A 21348-nucleotide genomic window follows, 5' to 3' on the forward strand; every position below is an offset into this window, starting at 1 on the left:
AAGGTATTGCTGTACATCTTGAGTCATAACAACTATTTAGCCATGAATAAGCATTTGGACTTTCATAGAATAGAAAGAGCATTGGTAAATCTGAGCTTTCTTATCATATATTTTTTTGAATACCATGAGTAATGAAACACTGTGTTTATTAAATAATTACCAGTGTATATTCTTAATAAATACCATTTAAAGGTAAAAAGAGAGGTCTTGTTTGTCAGCAGTCTAATCCCAGATTTCAGTTGCTGGGAATTATATTTAGCCCTGTGAATTTTTGTGTATAAGTCCTTTTTTCTCTAATGGGTGCTTTACTGATTTACTAGTCCAGTTATGTGTTTAACTTACAAAGCTAATGCTTGCCATTCTGGAGAAATTAGAGGACCTGTGAGTAGGGAATTAACAGTTCTCAGTATCTCTCTCTTTTTTTAAATTTATTATTTATTTATTTATTTATTTTTGGCTGCGTTGGGTGTTTGTTGCTGCACGCGGGCTTGCTCTAGTTGCAGCGAGGGGGGGCTACTCTTCGTTGCAGTGGGCGGGCTTCTCATTGCAGTGACTTCTCTTGTTGTGGAACACGGGCTCTAGGCACGCAGGCTCAGTAGTTGTGGCTCGCAGGCTCTGTAGTTGTGGCTCGCAGGCTCTGTAGTTGTGGCTCGTGGGCTCTAGAGCACAGGCTCAGTAGTTGTGGTGCATGGGCTTAGTTGCTCCGCGGCATGTGGGATCTTCCCTGACCAGGGCTCGAACCCATGTCCCCTGCACTGGCAGGCGGATTCTCAGTGACTGTGCCACCAGGAAAGGCCCCTCAGTATCTCTCTTATAATAAATTTCTCTTAGAAAGTTATGGAAGTTTTAGGGTTTCCCTGGTGGCGCAGTGGTTAAGAGTCCGCCTGCCAGTGCAGGGAACATGGGTTCGAGCCCTGGTCCGGGAAGATCCCACATGCCACGGAGCAACTAGGCCCTTGCACCACAACTACTGAGCTTGCATTCTAGAGCCCGCGAGCCACAACTACTGAAGCCCCCACGACTAGAGCCCATGCTCTGCAACTAGAGAAGCCACCGCAATGAGAAGCCCACACACCATAATGAAGAGTAGCCCCTGTTCGCCGCCAACTAGAGGAAAAGCTCGCACGCAGCAAAAAAGACCCAACGCAGCCAAAAATAAATAAATTAAGTAAATAAATTTAAGAAAAAAAAAAGAAAGTTATGGAAGTTCTGATGGCCATATTGATTAAAGGTACTTTTTGGTTTGTTTTGATTTGGTTTTGATTTGTCTATTGGTTTAGTCTCCTTTTTTAGATTTCTTTTTCATTTATAGTATTTCTGTATTTGACAGAAAGTAGAATCAGGAGGGTATAGGTAATCAATTTGAAGACACTGAACTCATGTATTGCTGTGGTAAAAGTTATAATTTAAAATTTCCCAATGAATAATGAAAAATTTCAAAATGAAAATTATGATTGCTTGTAAATATAGAGTGTGTCATGTAAATACATTGACTCTGTGACTTAACTTGGGAGAATCTTGTTCTTTTTGCCCTTGAAATAAATATTAATAATGAAAATACTAAGTTGATTCATTTATTCAACAAATATTTATTGTATACCTGTTGTATGCCAGGAGGTGTTATGAGCTTTGGGGATGGAGAATGTAAAAAATGGACATGAATCCTTGGTGTCATGGAGGTTACATTTTAGATGTTTAATGTGACTTTACATATTTATTCTGGACAGGCCTCTGAAAGTTTCTTTAATTTTTGTTCTTGCATGCTCTGTGCCCTTATTGTTCAAGCCTTCAATCATATGTTGATAATTTGGCAGTTCTGCCTAGCAGCAAGTTCATATTAGAGACTTAATACCAAACTCAAGTATAGGTTTGTAGCTTGATGAAAATTGAAGAATAGGCATACAGGCAAATAAGGAATCTTCATGTTTAATTTTCATGAGACCCAGCTAAGCCCCAAGTGAATTTAGGAGAGAGCTAATAATAGTTGGGAATTGATCTGGCACTTAAGTTTAAGCTCAGTTAAAGGGCTTCGGATAATTCATTTTTTAAAAAAAATTTATTTTCTTTATTTTTTTGGCTGCGTCGTGTCTTAGTTGCGGCACGTGGGATCTTCGTTGAGGCATGTGGGATCTTTCATTGTGGTGCGGGATCCTCGTTGTGGCGTGTGGTCTTCTCTAGTTGTGGCCTATGGGTTTTCTTTCTCTTTCTCTCTCTAGTTGTGGTGCATGGGCTCCAGGGTGCCTGGGCTGTGTTCTTTGCGGCATGTGGGCTCTCTCATTGAGGCACGCAAGCTCAGTAGTTGTGGTGCATGGGCTTAGTTGCCCTGTGGCATGTGGTATCTTAGTCCCCCAACCAGGGATTGAACCCGCGTCCCCTGCATTGGAAGGCGGATTCTTTTTTTTTTTCTTTTTTCTTTTTTTTTTGCGGTATGCGGGCCTCTCACTGTTGTGGCCTCTCCCGTTGCGGAGCACAGGCTCCAGACGCGCAGGCTCAGCGGCCATGGCCCACGGGCCCAGCTGCTCCGCGGCATGCGGGATCCTCCCGGACCGGGGCACGAACCCGTGTCCCCTGCATCGGCAGGCGGACTCTCAACCACTGCGCCACCAGGGAAGCCCATGTTTTTTTTAATCTGTTAATGAATGGGTCTTTTTATTTGTGAGGTTTTTTGCATTTTGCTTATGGGGCATCATATGTACCAATAGTTTTTCTGTTTAATGATGAATGTTTACCTCATTGTTCATTGGCCTAGAAAAACTCTGACATTAATTATCTTGGAATTAAATCTTTAAAAATTAAATATAATACTTTAAGAGCTTGCATTATGCAAATATTCTTAATCATTGAAAAATGAAGAGTCAACTAAGTACTCTTGGGAACTAGGACACTAAATGGTAAAGCCATAGTTAAGTTAAACTTTATCAGTAATTTTTACCTTAAATATTCAAATTGGTAGACAATAGCAAACCTGACTGATTGACACTTTACCTTCTGTTTCCTTTCCTTTCTTTGTTCTTCAGGGAAGCCTAAAACCATTTATTAGTTCATTTAAAATTACACCCCCCAAAATAAATAAAAATAAAATGACCAATAATGAACCCATTACAATGTTAACAGAAATAAATTTTTTTATGAAAAACTATTTTTCAGAACAAGAACAATTTCAGTGAGAAGAATGGCATTATTTTACAATTTTGTAAATCTCTTTAATATCTAACCTAATGGAAGCTAGAAGCTAGATGCTCATATTTGCTTCTGCATTCAGTTTCTTATGTTACGTTTTGATTAAGTATATGAAGAAGATCTAGCCTTTCACAGATAATGTAGTTTAAAAAAGAAAGAGGACTTTAATAACCTTTCAGATTAACTATGGATAATGTTCTATGATAGTATATCACAACTCCATAAGTGGTAGTTTCTTTAGGGTTAATTACAATGTGGAGTCTGAAACCATATCAGTGAAGTTTGGTTCTTTGTTATATTAAAACCCATTGGTCTGTCTTACACTTTGAATGAACCTTTTACTCTTGCATGCTTTTTAAACATCATGCTTAAAGCATTTGGAGAAAATTGGTTCACTGAGTTTTAAAGTATTGATAGACTGTCAGGTTCATGGTGGCAATAAAAATATTCCAAAATTCTAATTTTCACTTCAAAGCTTAGATTTTATCATTGGCAACAAATATTGTCACTTGTTGCTCTTGAAGTGATAAGGTTACTTGGCTCTTCTTCAAGAAAATGTTTGGCAAATAATCACATCTTAATAATTATAGTTGTCAGTTATTTTTCAAATAAGAATGATGTTCATTTTAAAAGTAGCTAGTTTGTAGTTTAGCTTGCAAATGAAAGAAATACACAAGTGCTTTTCTCTGAGATTGCCACTTTACTCCAGTATGCATCAGAAGTACTTTATGCATACTTTCCATTTTGTCACGCAGAATGTTAAAAAATGTGCACTCAAGAGTCAAGGTATATGGGAGTTCCCTGGTGGCCTAGTGGTTAGGATTCTGGGCTTTCACTGCAGTGGCCCGGGTTCAATCCCTGATCAGGGAGCTGAGATCCTGCAAGCCGTGTGGCGTGGCTTAAAAAAAAAAAAAAAAAAAGAGTCAAGGTATAATAAAACTAATCATTTTTACTGCTTTGTCATGAGCAGTATTAAGTGAAACTCCCTCCGTCCCTCCCTTCTTTCACTCTAAGTGTGTGGCAGTGTATTCAGTGACTACTATTATTTGGTGCCTCTGCCCTGATTTGTGCTAACATTGCATAGTTTTTCCCACCATTGCCTTTGCACTGTCAGTGCGGGTGTCAGTAAAGCTGACAAATAATGAGTTAGTACTGTGAAAATAGTTTGTATCTCGTGGACCCCCTGAAACAGCCTTGGGGACTTCCAGAGATTCTTTAATCACAGTTTGAGAACCACTGAGCTAAACGATTTTAAAATGCTCTTGAAGCTGGTGGAAGTAGCATAACTCAATAATTCAGCTTCTGAATGGTAAGAGTTGGTTATAATATATAAATGAGTTTAGTGGTTCAAGCTTTTAATATTTCAGCTTTTCTGAAAGTATACTTCAGGCTGGTTTAGAAATAATTTTGTACAGTAATCAATGCCTGTTAGAAATAGAATTTTTTGTATCTGTATCACTAGATACTGAGCCTCACTGTAAACATCTAGCTTAGTTTATGATGGTTTAATTAGCTATCTTTTTAGTTACTAATTTTTTCTTCTTTTGAATAAATAGTGTAAAAATTAATGTAACATCAAGGTTAATACTATATCATAAGATCAGAGACCTTATGGTATAGTATTTAGAGTATACAGTGTTTAAGTATAGAGTATATATTTATTTATTTATTTTTGGCTGTGTTGGGTCTTCGTTTCTGTGTGAGGGCTTTCTCCAGTTGTGGCAAGCGGGGGCCAGTCCTCATCGCGGTGCGCGGGCCTCTATCGCGGCCTCTCTTGTTGAGGAGCACAGGCTCCAGATGCGCAGGCTCAGTAGTTGTGGCTCACGGGCCTAGTTGCTCCGTGGCATGTGGGATCTTCCCAGACCAGGGCTCGAACCCATGTCCCCAGCATTAGCAGGCAGATTTCTCAACTACTGCACCACCAGGGAAGCCCCAAGTATAGAGTATATAGTATAGAGTGTTTCTGTTGTGATGTTTAAGTCATCTTAAATGCTCTAGCAGTAGAGATTGTTTTCTGATTTTTTTTTAAGGCTTTGGTTACTGTATTACTTTTTTTTGTAGTTAGTAATAGAGCATATAAAATCTTTTAAATATACAGTTGTGCTTCGTATTCTGTCATTGCTAGTTTTTACTTTCAGTGGTTTGCTGAGTTTCCTAAAGAGAGTTGTCTTTTAACATCCAACAGATAGCATGTTGTCCAGTTTATGTTGCTTTGGTATTTGGAAACATTGGGTTGCAAGCATGTAGAACAGAATGTCAGTCAGTTTCTTGTGTTGTAATTTGTAATAAAGTTAGAATAAACACTTTTTGCAAAAATAATCCTAATAAATATTTTCCATATTAGAGAAATCATGAATCGTTCAGAGCTACCTCGTTAGATTGTGAAGCTTCTTCATGGGGAGCACCAGGCAGGGCATGTTCATTTCTGCCACCTTCTTTCTTTTGCAGTGATCTTAATCATAGCACGCAATATGTACAGGGGCTAGCACTTTGTACCCTCGGCTGCATGGGCTCCTCAGAGATGTGCAGAGATCTTGCAGGAGAGGTAGAGAAACTCCTGAAAACCTCCAACTCTTACTTAAGAAAAAAGGTAACTTTCCATGAAACCGAATGTATGCGTTTGGATTAGGGAGTATTATGGAGATGAGAAGGCAGATTATTCATATTTGAAAGCTCAAATGATAATATAACTTATCTTTCCCTGTGCAGTAAATGTATTTTAAATGATTATATATGAATCAGTTGTTTATAAATCAAAATCTTTTTTTTATACTAATTTTGGAGGTGATTTTTTTTTTTTTTTTTTTTTTTTGTGGTACGTGGGCCTCTCACTGTTGTGGCCTCTCCCGTTGCGGAGCACAGGCTCTGGACGCACAGGCTCAGCGGCCATGGCTCACAGGCCTAGCCGCTCTGCGGCATGTGGGATCTTCCTGGACCGGGGCATGAACCCGTGTCCCCTGCATCGGCAGGCGGACTCTCAACCACTGCGCCACCAGGGAAGCCCGGAGGTGATTTTTTTTTTTTTATTGCTATTTAACTCTCCAATTAATAAGTGATTGTGAACACTTTAATTCTCTTAATTCGTCATTTTTCAAGGAAATGATTTATAAACAAGCAAATGTTATTGGACCCTAGATGGCATACCTAATTACTTCCTAAGTTACCTGATTCTAAACAGTATTAAACAAAGTGATAATGAACAGATCTTTACAAATTTATTTTAGTGCCCATGTCTTTGTATTAGGGCCTTTGAATCTTGGAAGTGCAGTTCCATTGGGACCTAGATAATTATTAGGGAATGATTTAGAACATACTTCCTAAAACTGATATATCTAAATGGAATAGTAATGGAAGACAGTGATCTTATTCACTTATTTGCTTTTATTTGTTGATATAAACATTTTGTTGTTATTTCATTGTGCTTGAATCCTAAAACCTTCATAAACAAAGGGTAAAATTTAGGACTTTAGAAGTGAGTCACATAATATTGTCTGGTTGGTGTTTATTGTGCCTCTGTATTAATGGTGTGAGACAAAGCTGTTGAAAGGGCCAAGCTGTTTTTCAGGATCATGTACTGTTAATGATGGCTATAGACCAAAGCCAGTCTTTTCTCTTAAAAAATGTGTGGGCTGCTCTTGTTCAGAAAGATTAAATAAATATTAATAAAGATTAACAATTATTAAATAAAATAATTCCTACAGATTAGGAAAAAATTGTTTCCCCCAACTGTAGCATGGGAAGAATTAGCTGAAATCTTTTCTTGTTAATGTATCTAAACTTTTATGTTATTCAATTCCAACAAATAGTAGTTATGGTTCCTTTTGCCAGGGGTGGGGGGGTTTAACCAAAATCAGTCTTTGAATGCCTTTCTTTCCTGTGAACAAGTTTCTTCAGTAGAGACTAGCTAACTGAGAGGCGTTTAACTAAGATCCTAAGTAACTTTCAAATGATTTTCTTGATTTCAGTAGAGAGTGAATTGGGGAAAGTATAGGTATTATTAAAAGCAGCAGCAGATTTAAAGCATCTGCAGTATATATATCTTTCATTTGCATAATGTTTTTATAAAACCTTTTGGTCTTTTTACTCAGAAGAATGATTATCACAGATGGAAGTCTTTATTTTTTACTTTGCAAAACTCCACATAAATTATGTTTAGCACGTTTGATAAGTTTGTGTTTAACCATGGTCTAGTCGAGAAAGCTTTTGTCTACTTATTTGGTAATATATGACCGAAGAGACAGGTGAGTTAGAAGTTCTCGTTAATGCAGTAAGCATAAGTTGGAAAGCCCTAACCAGTTAATAACTAATAAGTCTGATAATGATAAATAATAAATCTGATACCTAAGTCCTTTCTTTTTTCATGTAGGTGAACTAGTTGATAAGGTTTTGTTGTTTATAAGATTGGTTGTCCTGACTTAATCGAAATAAATCTTCTTTTGTCCTTTTTATGTTTTTTATAGGCAGCACTTTGTGCTGTTCATGTCATCAGGAAGGTTCCTGAACTTATGGAGATGTTCTTACCAGCAACAAAAAATTTATTGAATGAAAAGAACCATGGTAATGTGATTTAGATGCACTCATGAAGTACTGAGGGAGAAGGGGAAAGAGAACAGGCTTCAGGCAGTGTTGGCCTTCTGTCTCATGCAGTGGACTCACCTTTCTACTGTGCTTGGACACTTTTCCAGGAAGGGCTAATGGGTTGAATCTCTCTTCTACTCCCATATCCTAGTTTTTGTAATTAGAGATTGATTCCTTTACAGTAAGCTTGTTGTTTTTCATTTCTGGTCCTCTTTTACTATATTAAAAATACTATATTAAGTAATAGTGTAATTACAAGTGATCCTAGCCTTGATTTTCATGTGTAAAACCCTTTGATTTCCTGGCTATTTTATAATAGAAGAAAAAGTTATTTTTTTATTGCTTTGCCATAGTAGTGTAAGAGTTGTGAAACTACTTTTAGGTTACTTGTAACAGGAGTTTGTAATGGTTACCCAGATATATTTTTATAAAGCTTGAGAGAAATTAAATGAAATGTGGCAGTTCTTTACTGAGCATTTTATTCTTATTTTGAAGTCAGTGAAACAAGTTCTGAGTGAAGAAAATTCTTGTGTCCTAAATGCTAAGAGAAAAAATGTTAACGTGTATTTAATTTGATTAATGCAGTCCAGTGCCTAGAAGACTCAAAATATACTTGTTGAACAAATGAATGTTTAGGGTACTTATTTATTATTTAGTGAAAAGTATGGTGTGATTCTTTTCACTCACTCTTGACCAAGTAAATTTACTTTGTCATTCACAACTACCTTGGGTTTTTCGTATATTTTATCTGGAAATTTAAAATCTTAGTAAGATTTTTCTTCTTGAAATATCTATCAAAACTCAGCTAAGAGCTTATTAAGTCTGGAGCAGGTGATGTCCAGTTTATATTGACTAGGAGCATGTCTTTATGGATATTCTCAAATGTAGAGACATGTGTATTGGTTCTCATTTTTTAGCAATTATTTTGGTCATATAACTTTAGAATATTCTGTTTTGATTGACATCACCAGTATTAAATCAGCAGGTATCTATTAATACCTTCTTTGTATTCACCTCAATGCTTAGATTCTTTGAGAGATTAAAAAAAAATAGCAGCTATCCTTTTGGAATTGACCTTCAAAACTCAGAGCCCTGTACTATGAAGTTGAATAATATAGCCTCATTATTAGTTTTCATTGGTTCTTTTCTTTCAGGTGTCCTTCACACTTCTGTAGTCCTCCTCACAGAAATGTGTGAGCGAAGCCCAGACATGCTTGCACATTTCAGAAAGGTAGGTGCCATTCTGTATATCTAAGCCTTTCTTGATTGAAAATGGCTTTCCTGAAAAGTACATGATTTTCTCACCTATGAATTTTCTTTTGAAAGAAAGCTGTGGAGCTGAATAAAGGACTTAAACAGCCCTGCTGTGTGGTAGGGCTGGAAGCCAGATTTAGGCATATAAGAACTGGCAATAGTGCAGTGTTTTCCCTTTCATAATAGAAGTCTTCTCTCATTGTTGGCAGACACACCAGTCTCTCATGTGCTTTACCTGCTGTTTTCACATTGAAGTTAGGAAATGTAGCCTGAGGTCAAATTACACACAGGAAGTGTGTGTGTGTGTGTGTGTGTGTGTTTGTGTGTGTGTGTGTGTGTGTGTATGTATGTAGTTTAAGGCAGGTAATTTTTTTTTTTAAAAGGTGAAAACTGCAAACTGAAATTTGACATTACTTTTACCTAACATAGGGTCCCCCACTATTCATTTTACGCTGTGGTGACTCCAGTGATGGAAGTCTCTAGCTTTCTTAAGTCCCTCCCTCCCTTTCTTAGAGCATTCTAAAGTGGAAATTTTTTCCTCCACTTATGTTTAGAAGGGACTAGTAAGGAGGACTCAGAGAAAGACTGTTCTCTGGGTAATTACATGCATTTCAGTTCCTTTTATAGGGTGCTGATCACTCCATAAATTGGGCTTACTTTGTACTTTAGATCTAGTGAAGCTCTAATAGCAGCTCTTTTTTGGGGAGGCTTTTTTGCCCCCTTAGATGTTCATGTATTGATTAAATTATTATAAAATAGTATGAGGCCCGTATCTGTCCCTAATGCTTGCTTTGTATGTTTTGTTCCTGTTGTCTGTTTGGAATCCTGCTGTATGTTAGAATGAAAAGGTAAGAATTAACCCTCTTTTAGATGGTGCATGCTGGCATTAGGTCCTTAGTGGCTTTTGTGTATCCATCCACAAATGTGGCTTTTAAAAATTTACTAATGCTGAAGCTGTGCTTAATACTATGTAATTTGTCCTAGCATTTTTGGCTAACTTCCTAGTCCAGGTTTTGTCTTGTCACTTAAACTCCTGACTCCAAAGTCAGCCTTGGATTTCAGTTGCAGCCTTTCCTGATTTGTAAGCCTCCTTCTCTGCCTTTCCTTTGTCTTCACTTGAGAAACTTTGAGCAGTTTCCCATTGGTGATGGCAGTTCCAGATTAGTTTGGATCCTTGACACCAAACACTGCTTCTTCTTGAAGCAGATATTTTAGAGCTGTGTGGGTAACCCCATGCTTTAAAAAGCTCCGTACGTACTTCTGAACTTTCAGTTCAGACTTAGAGCTTTAATTTCCCCCTTACTTGCCCTCAATCTTGCCTTGAAGTTTTGGAATATTAAAATTTTTTTGAGGTAGACTGGGTGGGCATCAACTGATTTTCATGGCTGCAGCCTTTCCCTTTGTCATTTTATTTTGTTTGTCTTGTCATCAGTTTTAGTAACTTGCATTTTTGTCGGAAAAATAAAGCTGGGTTCCAGGAATTTGTATGCAGAACACTTAGACATTTGTGCTTTTTGTCCCGGGGTGCTCTTATGTGGTATGAATTTAGTAGCTGAAGGAAAAAGGACTTCTCTGAGAGAGAAACCAGATTTTTAAAAAAAAATAATTAATTTTTTTTGGCTGCGTCAGGTCTTAGTTGTGGCACGTGGGATCTTTCTTTGTGGTGCACTGTCTCTTCATTGTGGTGCATGGGCTTCTTTCTAGTTGTGGTGTGCGGGTTTTTCTCTCTCTAGTTGTGGCACGTGGGCTCCAGGCTGCATGGGCTCTGTAGTTTGTGGCATGCGGGCTCTCTCATTGAGGCACGTGAGCTCAGTAGTTGTGGCACAGGCTTAGTTGCCCTGCGGCATGAAGGATCTTAGTTCCCTGACCAGGGATCAAACCTGTGTCCCCTGCATTGGAAGGCAGATTCCTTACCACTGGACCACCAGGGAAGTCCCCAGAAACCAGATTTTAAAAAGTAATTGAGGATATGGGTAGTACAAAAAAGGAGACCATTGGGAAGTATGCAAGGCGAGCTACTTTTTGTGCAGAGCTTGGTAATTAGATGATCCTGGTTTTATTACATTTTAAAGCAGTTTATACAGTTATATTATTCTGACCTCTAATATGAATCTGTCCACAGTTGACAGATTTAATGAGGATTCTGTTTAGAATTTACAGGTCATTATAGCTTAGATTTGTTTTAATCTTGGAATTGTCCAAATTAGATTTTTGTTTAGGTGACTTATGAAGTGCTTAATTGAAGTGTTATGGCCAAACTTATTTAAATTCCCACAGATTATGTTGTCTTGTATTTAGCAATAGACTTAGCGTTGTAAATGTTTTGAGTGTGTACCTTGGGCAGAGCTTGGCTTTTGTTTCAGTCTTGATCCCCTTTTAGAATTGGAGAGTAGGGAGGAATCCAAATACGATGAGAAAAAAATAATTGAGTTGCAGCAAAGTTGGGGCTGTTTTGACTGCCTCCAGAAGAGATAGGATTCAGTTTGCTTTGGACACTTCTTAATGTTAGGTGATTAGAATTGTTTATATAGCTAAATTGAGTTTGAAGTTAGAGACTGGAAATGTTCTTATTGTGGAAAACATTTTGGAATAGGGTTTTAACCTTAAATGATTGATCAACAGAGTTTGAAATGAATGATAATATTTAAAGCATTTTTAAGTTCAGCTTGGCAGTAAAATTGCCTCTACTATGTGCTGTCAGTCAGTCTAATGGACAGAGTAAAAAGAAGAAGGGCAGGGCTTCCCTGGTGGCGCAGTGGTTGGGAGTCCGCCTGCCAACGCGGGGGACACGGGTTCGAGCCCTGGTCTGGGAGGATCCCACATGCCGCGGAGCGGCTGGGCCCGTGAGCCATGGCTGCTGAGCCTGCGCGTCCGGAGCCTGTGCTCCGCAACGGGAGAGGCCACGGCAGTGAGAGGCCCGCGCACCGCGATGAAGAGTGGTCCCGGCTCACCGCAACTACAGAAAGCCCTCTCACAGAAACGAAGACCCAACACACCCAAAAATAAATAAATAAATTTAAAAAAAAGAAGAAGGGCATTCTGACCATAGGGAATGTATAGTTTCATCAGTGAGATAAGACAGGCAACAAATGTATAATTAGGTGCTGAAATTAAATTTTACCTAAAATTGTGTCATATGAGTTAAGAATAGGAAAAGGACGTTATTCATGGCCTTGCTGTCTTCCTAAAGTGAAGGATACAATTTTTCATGTGTCTTTTCCACTTAGTCAGTGTTGGAGGCTTTTGTATTCCCTGTTGTTTGTTCAAAAAGGATATAACTAGCCAAATATTAAGAGGGGAGAATTTTTTTCTCTATTTGAGATAGTTTGTTTTAAGACTATAATTTTAATAAAATCACCAGTATTTTGGGTGTGGTAACATTTTATATCCACATGTGTTGAATGTATTAAAAACTGAATATATTTGTGCAACCTTGGTGTGTCAAGTCCTATAGAAGTAGAAATGCAATATGCCCCATAGGTACCTGTTTTACTTGGTTCTCAGAGGCTTTCTAACCTACTGTTATTTATAGTACCTTTGCATGTATAACTCTGGAGTAAAAATATCTGGTTTGTTTTTAATTCAGATATTCCTTCTTGAGTTCTTGGCCAAAATGCTCCTAAGTTATATTTATCAAACATCAACAGTATACTAGTATATTGTATCAGTAGAATTTGCTTGGACTCAGACCCTTGCATCCTTTTTCTAAGTCAAATTACCTGCCTATTCATGAGAAATTCTTTGATGTTCACTGTTTTTTGATGCATCTCTCTTCCCCCCAGCTTGTGCCCCAGTTAGTTCGTATTCTAAAGAACCTCATCATGTCCGGATATTCACCAGAACATGATGTTTCTGGGATCAGTGACCCCTTTTTGCAGGTGAGGTCGAAAGAAAGTTTTGGATAAATGATATATTTTGGAATAGATTTTTCCTTCCTCTTATGTTTGTGTTGGGTAGAGATTTGGTAGTTAATTGATTAAACTAATTACATTAACAAATGAATAGTGACACAATTCTGTATGAGATTAATAGGGTAAAATTATAGTTGTAATAGTCAAATCGTATACTACATGGAGACTTGATTTACCAATATAATACAGCTCTGCAGGTGGTGGTATCCTCTGGCTGTGAAGTGTCAAAGTGTGGGTTGTCTAATAACTTCACTAAGACATAGAACCATATATAACTTCTCTAAAGATAATGTTTAAATTTCTTCTGTTTGAATTTTACCATTTCTATTGGAATCTAAGACTTCATTTAAGTTATTTGAATTTCATATCAAGCAAAGTTCCTTTGTGCCAGGCGGAATTTGTTGACATTTGTCGTATTTTGCATATTAGGTACGAATTTTGCGGTTATTAAGAATTTTAGGACGAAATGATGATGACTCAAGTGAAGCTATGAATGATATATTAGCACAGGTGAGTACTTAAACTTGCATTTAAGTAAACACTCATTTTAGTAAAGCAAGGAGTAGAATGATTGTGAGTATGTGGAGCAGTTTTTATTTGTGTTTTCTCATTGGTGGCTGTAATCAGTCACAAAATGTCTCCTGTTACCTCTGGATATTTTTTGGAAGCATTGTTTTGTCACTTTTGTAACACCCTCTGTGTCTTTTCAGGTTGCCACTAATACGGAGACTAGTAAAAATGTAGGAAATGCTATTCTTTATGAAACGGTTTTGACTATCATGGATATTAAGTCAGAGAGTGGACTGCGAGTAAGTCTTTTTAATCTTTTCTTCTCTAAACGTTTTATTTAAAATAATTGACTTGGATTTTGGAAATGAATTCCATTTGGAAATTAACTTTAGTAAAGAATGATGCAGAATGTATAGTGCTTTTTTTTGGTATCTGAAGTATCATTTTCTCCAATGAAGACTTAATATTGATTATAATAGAAATTGGAAGAGCTTAGGTATGGTTAGATACATAGACAATGTTAAGTGAAGGAAAAATTTCTTTCTTTCTCTCTTTTTTTTTTCTTTTTTGACCACACCATGTGGCATATGGGATCTTAGTTCCCCGACCAGGGATCGAACCCATGTCCCCTGCATTGGAAGCGGGGAGTCTTAACCACTGGACCGCCAGGGAAGTCCCAAGGAAGCATTTCTGAATGAGCTTTTTTTAGAGCCATGATTTGAGTTGGGCTCAATCACTTCAAATAAGACATGATATTTGAGTTAATTCATTTCTCTAAATTTTTATTTGAGAAATAAACACAAAGTAAAAGAATTCAAACAGTACAAAAGGTATGCAGGGAGGAAGATGTCTGTCTGTAGCTTTCACGTGTAGACTCTCAATTTTTCTAGTGGGAAATACGGTTACTATTTTCTTTTTTTTTTTTTAACATCTTTATTGGAGTATAATTGCTTTACAATATGGTGTTAGTTTCTGCTGTTTAACAATGTGAATCAGCTATATGTATACATATATGCCCTCCCTCTTGTGTCTCCCTCCCACCCTCCCTACTCCACCCCTCTAGGTGGTCACAAAGCACCAAGCTGATGCAGCTGCTTCCCACTAGCTATCTGTTTTACATTTGGTAGTGTAAATGTGTTAATGCTACTCTCACCATTTTCTAATGTACTTTTTTTTGGAGATATTTTATCCATATTTAAATGTGTCTGTACATGTGTATTTCTTGTCTATCCCACTTTTAAAAACTTTTTATTTAAAATAATTTTAGACTTACACAAAAGTTGCAAAAATAGTTCAGAGTCCAATATTACCGTTCGCTCAGCTTCCCCTAATGTTAGCATCTTGTATAACTGTAGTATAATTATCAAAACTAAGAAGTTAATATTGGTTCAGTACCGTTAACCATATTACAGACCTTATTCAGATTTCACCAGTTTTTCTACTGATGACTAATCCTTGATCCCACATTGCATTTATTGTCATGTCTCCTTAGTCTCCTCCAATCTATGACATTTCCTTCGTCTTGCCTTCATTTTTGTGACTTTGACACTTTTGAAGAGTACTGATCAGTTACTTTGTAGAATGTCCCTCAATTTGGCTCTGATATATTCTTTTTTTTTTTTTAATATTTATTTGGTTGTGCCAGGTCTTAGCTGTGGCATGCGGGCTCCTTGGTTGTGGCATGCGAACTCTTAGTTGTGGCATGCGTGTGGGATCTAGTTCTCTGATTAGGGATTGAACCCGGGCCCCCTGCACTGGGAGCACGGAGTCTTAACCACTGCACCACCAGGGAAGTCCCTGATATATTCTTTTTTTAAAAATTTTTTCTAAATTTATTTTTTGGCTGCTTTGGGTCTTTGTTGCTGCATGCGGGCTTTCTCTAGTTGCGGCGAGCAGGGGCTACTCTTCGTTGCAGTATGCAGGCTTCTCATTGCAGTGGCTTCTCTTGTTTGGAGCACGGTCTCTAGGCACGGGGCTTCAGTAGTTGTGGCACATGGTCTCAGTAGTTGTGGCTTGCGGGCTCTAGAGCGCAGGCTCAGTAGTTGTGGCAAATGGGCTTAGTTGCTCTGCAGCATGTGAGATCTTCCTGGACCAAGGCTCGAACCCGTGTCCCCTGTATTGGCAGGCGGATTCCTAACCACTGTGCCACCAGGGAAGTCCCCCCACCCCGATACATTCTTTTTTTTTTTTTTTGCGGTACGCGGGCCTCTCACTGCTGTGGCCTCTCCCGTTGCGGAGCGCAGGCTCAGCGGCCATGGCTCACGGGCCCAGCCGCCCCGCGGCATGTGGGATCTTCCCGGACCGGGGCACGAATCCGTGTCCCCTGCATTGTCAGGCGGACTCTCAACCACTGCACCACCAGGGAAGCCCCTGATACATTCTTATAATTAGTTTGAGGTTATGCTTTTTTGGCAAGACTACCACAGAAGTGGTGTGCCCTTCTCAGCTTCATATCAGGAGGTACCTGCTATCTGTTTGTCTCATTACTGGTGATATTAAGCTTGATCTTTTGGTTAAGGTGGTGTCTCTCCACTGTATAATTGTTTTTTTCCCCTTTGTAATTATAATATTTTGGAGGAAACACTTTGACACTATGCAGATACTCTGTTCTCCTCAGACTTTTACCCACCATTTCAGTACCCATCAGAGGATCTTGTCTGCAACAGTTATTAGGGTGGTGTTCTAATGATATCTTTCTATTTCCCTCATTTTTTCCTCATTAAATAATTGGAATTCTTCTATAAGGAAAAACTCTCCCTCAAGAATTTATTCATTCTTTCAACCATTTATTAGTATAATAATTGCTAAGCCATAGCTTTGTAAGAAACAAATTTACTAACTACACTACAGTATTTGTGTATAGTTCTTTTTGTCATCTGGGTTGTTCTGCACCTTACACATTTCATGTTAAGTGAAAACATTATGTTGGAGCTAGTTTATATTCATGTATAGAGACCATTCTCATTTTTAAAAAGGTTGTAGTAGAATATTCATAACATAAAATTTATCATTTTAACCATTTCTAATTCTGTAGTTCAGTGGCATTAAGCACATTCACATTGTTTTGCAACCTACACAGCCATTTATCTTCAGAACTGTTTGGCCTTCCGAAACTGAATCTACGTACCTATTAAACAATAACTCTCCCTTATTGCCTGTCCCCAGCCCCTGGCAACCACCGTTCTACCTTCTGTCTCTATGGATTTGCCTGTTCAGGACATTTCACATAAATGGAATCATATAATATGGGGTGTCTGGCTTATTTCACTTAGTATAATGTCTTCAGGGTACATCCATTTCACAGCATGTGTCAGGATTTATTCTTTTTAATGGTCGCATAGTATTCCGTTGTATGGATGTGCCATAGTACATGTAGCAAATTTGCTATTAATGGACTCTCCTATCATTTGTGATTATAGATGGTGTTGCAGTAGATTTTTGTGCATATGTACAAGTACATTTGTCAGCTAAATTCCTAGAAGTGAAATTGTTGAAGCAGAGGATACAGTTTCATTTTGTAGCTTTTATTTATTTATTTGGCCGCACCATGTGTCATGCGGGATCTTAGTTCCCCAACCAGGGATCAAACCCATGCCCCCTGCAGTGGTAGCATAGAGTCCTCATCACTGGACCACCAGGGAATTCCTCATTTTAAATATTTATAGTTACTGCCAGGTTTCCCTCCAGTGAGGCTGTAACAATATTATTTTTCTGCTAACGATATAAAAACTTTAAAACAATCTTTCAGCAGAAGTAAAATATGGTTTTAGGAGTTTACCTTCAGAATTTTTTTTTGGCTAGCAATCTATAGAAGTACTAACTAAACTACCACCTTTAAATAGTTTGCACCTATCAGAGGCCAGAAAGTGACCCTTAAACAATATAGATATTTGATTTTCCTAAATTTTTAAGCTATGCTGTTTCTCTGTAGGTCCTAGCCATAAATATCCTGGGTCGTTTCTTATTGAACAACGACAAGAATATTAGGTAAGTCAACTGAAAAACGTCTTGTATCTGGCTATTATAAACTCAGTGTACTCAAGAGTGACTTTGCTCAAGATCACACATGTATTGAGTGACATATCTAGAACTTCAACTCAGGATTTTTATTTTTAGTCTGGTCTTAAAACCGTTTTGATAAGAATTTAAGTATTTGCCTCATGAGTTAATTTTTAGTCCTCTTTATACTTTAGCATTAGGAGTCAGCAAACTTTTTCTGTAAGGGACCAGATAGATGGTCAGTATTTTAGACTCCATGGGCCTTAGGGTCTATTTGGCAACTACTCACCTCTGCCTCTTGGTGTGAAAGCAGCCATAGACTGTGTAAATGATGTACATGGCTGTATTGCAATAAAAATTGATTTACCAAACCAGACAGCAGAGGGCTGGGTTTTTGCAGATAGGATGTAGTTTGCTGACCCCTGCTCTAAATTAAGAAGAAAAATATAACATTTCAATTGCAAACCTGGAACATGTTTGTGAACTCCAGCTACTTTTTTAAAGTGGATGAATTTATCAGTATTACCTTCTATTCTTTCTTGTCATGTTAACGATTGAAAAAATGTGGAAATAATCATTATGGTACCCTAAATTATCTTCTCCTTCCAGAAGAATTTTTAAATACTTGGATCATAAACTCAAATTTTTGCAGGGGCAGTTTTGGTACTGGTATCAAACAAAAGCAGAGGAAATATAAATGGTAAAATTGAAATAATTTCCTCTTGTGTTTTGGGGCTCAGACAGCCTGAAAAGGCATACTATATACTTATTTTGTTGTACTATTTGAAAGAGTTTGGAAGAATCAAGTCAGTCACTTTTAGAAGTTTAAATGGAATTGACCATGAATACAAATCTAAATCCAAGGCTTCTGGTTGCCACAGCTTTAGATTATGGTATTTTTTATGGCTTTACTGTGTTTCCATTTTACTCACTAATCTGTCTTGTCTTTTAAATATTTAACAATGTATGCTTTCCCTTAGTCATTGGACATCTTCTTTGTTGTTAAGCAGAGAATTATCCTGAATTTTACATTTTAATTCTGTTCTTCTGCAACTTTATGTCATCCAGATATGTAGCTTTAACATCTTTGTTGAAGACTGTGCAGACAGATCATAACGCAGTACAGAGGCACAGAAGTACCATTGTGGACTGTCTAAAAGATTTGGATGTCTCAATAAAACGGTAACAGATTATTGAAAATTCTGCTCCCCACCCATCACCTGATAACTTTGTAATAGTTTTGAGAGGGAGAATGTAGACATTTATGTATTTAGTCATTATTTTCACAGAGTAAATCCTTTTTTTCGAAAGGATTGGCAGGGAGAAGTTTAGATTAATGAAAGAGGCCAGTACGGAATACTGAAGTGCACACTGAAGTTGTCCTTGGTTCTTTGATGAGTAAAACAGGTACAGATAAGCTGGGCATATGTTTACTCAACAGAGGTACTGTGTTCTGTGTGTTGGAGGATGAAAATACGGAGTGATCCATCGGCTGAGTGTTTTATCACAATGCTGAAACTCAAATTGCTGACAGCACACGTTTTCTCACAGTACTTCAAGATACTAGAGGCGGCCGTTTTTCTTAGAACAGTGCATCTAGGAATGACTTCTAGGCAGCACATAGGACTTAGAAAAGGCATGTATATTTTTTCCTTGATGTAGTAATTCTACTGGTTCTCGTCTTAGAATAACTGTAGTTGTTTGTAAAACCTAGTTATAGTTGGCCTCAGTGAACCTTTTGGTTTACTGTTCAAACCAGAAAAAATTAGATTTGAAATGATCTCTGAAACTATTCACTTAACAAACATTCATTGATAATTGTGTTCCTTTTATTTGCAGAGAACAGGTGCTAAGTGCTTGGGCAAACTAAAGATAAGACCTAGAGTCAGTAATAACAACTTTTACATAGTGCTTTGCAAAGAATTTATAAGCACTCTCAGTTGGTTCTCAGAGCAAGCCAGTAAGAGAGACTAGGCAATTACTTCCATCCCCAATTAACAGATTAAAATACAGTACCAAAGGAATCAAATGACTCACTCCAAACCTTACCCCTTGGACATGGCAGACGTGGGAATAGAAATCAGACTTTCTGACTTCTATTGTGTTGTTTCTGTATAGCTCATGACTGGGCTTTGCATTTCAAAAGTAAAACCTGGGTCTCTTTGACAGGCTATATAACAGTAGGAGCTTAGACTCTGGAGCCAGAAAGCCTCATTTCAAATCCTAGCTCTGCCCTTAATAAACTTTGTCTAGTTACTTAGCTTTCCTGTGCTTCAGTTGTCCCATATGCAAAATGTGGATACAAGAGCACCCACTTCAAAAGGTTATGTGCAGGATTAACTGGATTAACATATGTAAAGTACTTAAGCACTGTGTAAGAATTAGTTATTATTGCATTTCTGTAAGGATTGAGTTTTTGTTGCTTGTAGATTAACTAAGATGAAAGTATTATTAAATTGGGATTTTTGAAAGTTAATTATATGCCATGTTTGACATTATTGACCAAATGTGAAAAGATGCCTGTAGTAACCTTATAACTTTTATATGTAAAACATGTCCGTATTTGCCTTCATTGCCAAATTTGATAGGCGGTTTTAGAAACTCCTATTTGCTCTCATAGCACATACCCTTTTTTTCCTTTTCATGGCTCTTATTCTCTTTTTCAGTTTTTTTTCCAGCTTTATTGAGATATAATTGTGTAAGTTAAAGATGTCCATCACATTGACTTGTCACACTTATCTATTGCAAAATGATTATCACTGTAGCATTAGTTAACACCTGCATCCTATCACATACTTACCATTTCTTTTTCATGGTGAGAATATTTAAGATCTATTCTCTTAGCAACTTTCAAGTATATAATACATTGTTATTAACAATAGCCATCATGCTATACATTAAATCTCCAGAACTTATTCATCTTATAGGTGGAAGTTTGTGCTCTTTGACAAACATCTCCCCATTTTTCCCACCCCTCAGACCCTGGTAACCACCATTCTAGTCTCTGTTTCTATGCATTCAGCTTTTTTTAGCTTCCACATATGAGTGATACTGTACAATATTTGTCTTTCTCTAACTTATTTCACTTAGCTCTCAAGGTTTGTTTTTATTCTACTCTTCTATGTACCTTTTGATGTAAACTATGTTACATCATCTTTGGACTAAAGTGGATGTAATAAAAGGAGAGTATGGTGACTATATATCATGTTTTTAATGAATAATGCAGAGGTATTATCATTGGGTAATAATTTTGTTGCCTCTCTTTTTGAGCCTTTTAAGTATTCTAAATTTCAGCTTCATAGAATAGATTGCTGAAGTCAAACTGCATTTTTGGTCTTTAGTAGTATATCTCTTGGGGATTTTTGAAGAAAAGTGTTTAATGAACGTTCAAAATAAATTTGATAACTTTGGTTATCTCATGTGCAAAGATTGGGATGATAAGATCATGCAAAGACATCAATACATCCACTAGTGCTTGGTGTTCAAAGACAACATACTGGGTCTTTGTTTCATTCCCACTGTAAATATCATAACTTTTTTTCCCTCCCCCCTGCAAGGCGTGCAATGGAATTGAGTTTTGCCCTGGTAAATGGGAATAATATTCGAGGCATGATGAAGGAATTGCTTTATTTTCTGGATTCATGTGAGCCAGAATTTAAAGCAGACTGTGCATCTGGAATCTTCCTTGCTGCAGAAAAGTAAGATTTAATTTTTATATTCATTGGTAAAAAATGCTTGGAACTTTTGGGAAAGCATCTTTAAAACATGGGGGAAATGTTGTAAACATGTTTAAACATGTAACATTTATTTCAGGCTTCCCATTAGAAATTAGGTTTGAGAAGGCCATTCTAGCCAGTATCTAATGTTAAGCATTATGCTAAGACCAAAATAATCCCACTTTTATAAAATCTCCTCT

At 37.4% G+C, this 21348-nt stretch overlaps 1 protein-coding gene and 1 non-coding gene across 2 annotated transcripts in view; both read left to right on the forward strand.

Annotated features, from left to right (window-relative positions):
• The window catches only part of AP1G1 (adaptor related protein complex 1 subunit gamma 1), an 80983-nt gene that overhangs the window by 38199 nt on the left and 21436 nt on the right, over window positions 1–21348 (forward strand). The window contains 10 exon segments of the mRNA XM_032613059.1: window positions 5629–5770; window positions 7641–7737; window positions 8913–8989; window positions 9852–9860; window positions 12795–12890; window positions 13353–13433; window positions 13634–13732; window positions 17365–17420; window positions 18501–18614; window positions 20990–21130. Coding sequence (XP_032468950.1) covers window positions 5629–5770; window positions 7641–7737; window positions 8913–8989; window positions 9852–9860; window positions 12795–12890; window positions 13353–13433; window positions 13634–13732; window positions 17365–17420; window positions 18501–18614; window positions 20990–21130 — 912 coding nt within the window.
• LOC116744833 lies at window positions 18887–18972 on the forward strand. The gene has a single exon (XR_004347163.1). It is a non-coding gene; the product is annotated as a small nucleolar RNA SNORD71 (small nucleolar RNA).

Source organism: Phocoena sinus, chromosome 19 (genome assembly GCF_008692025.1).
Source record: "Phocoena sinus isolate mPhoSin1 chromosome 19, mPhoSin1.pri, whole genome shotgun sequence".
Taxonomy (NCBI): Eukaryota; Metazoa; Chordata; class Mammalia; order Artiodactyla; family Phocoenidae; genus Phocoena; species Phocoena sinus.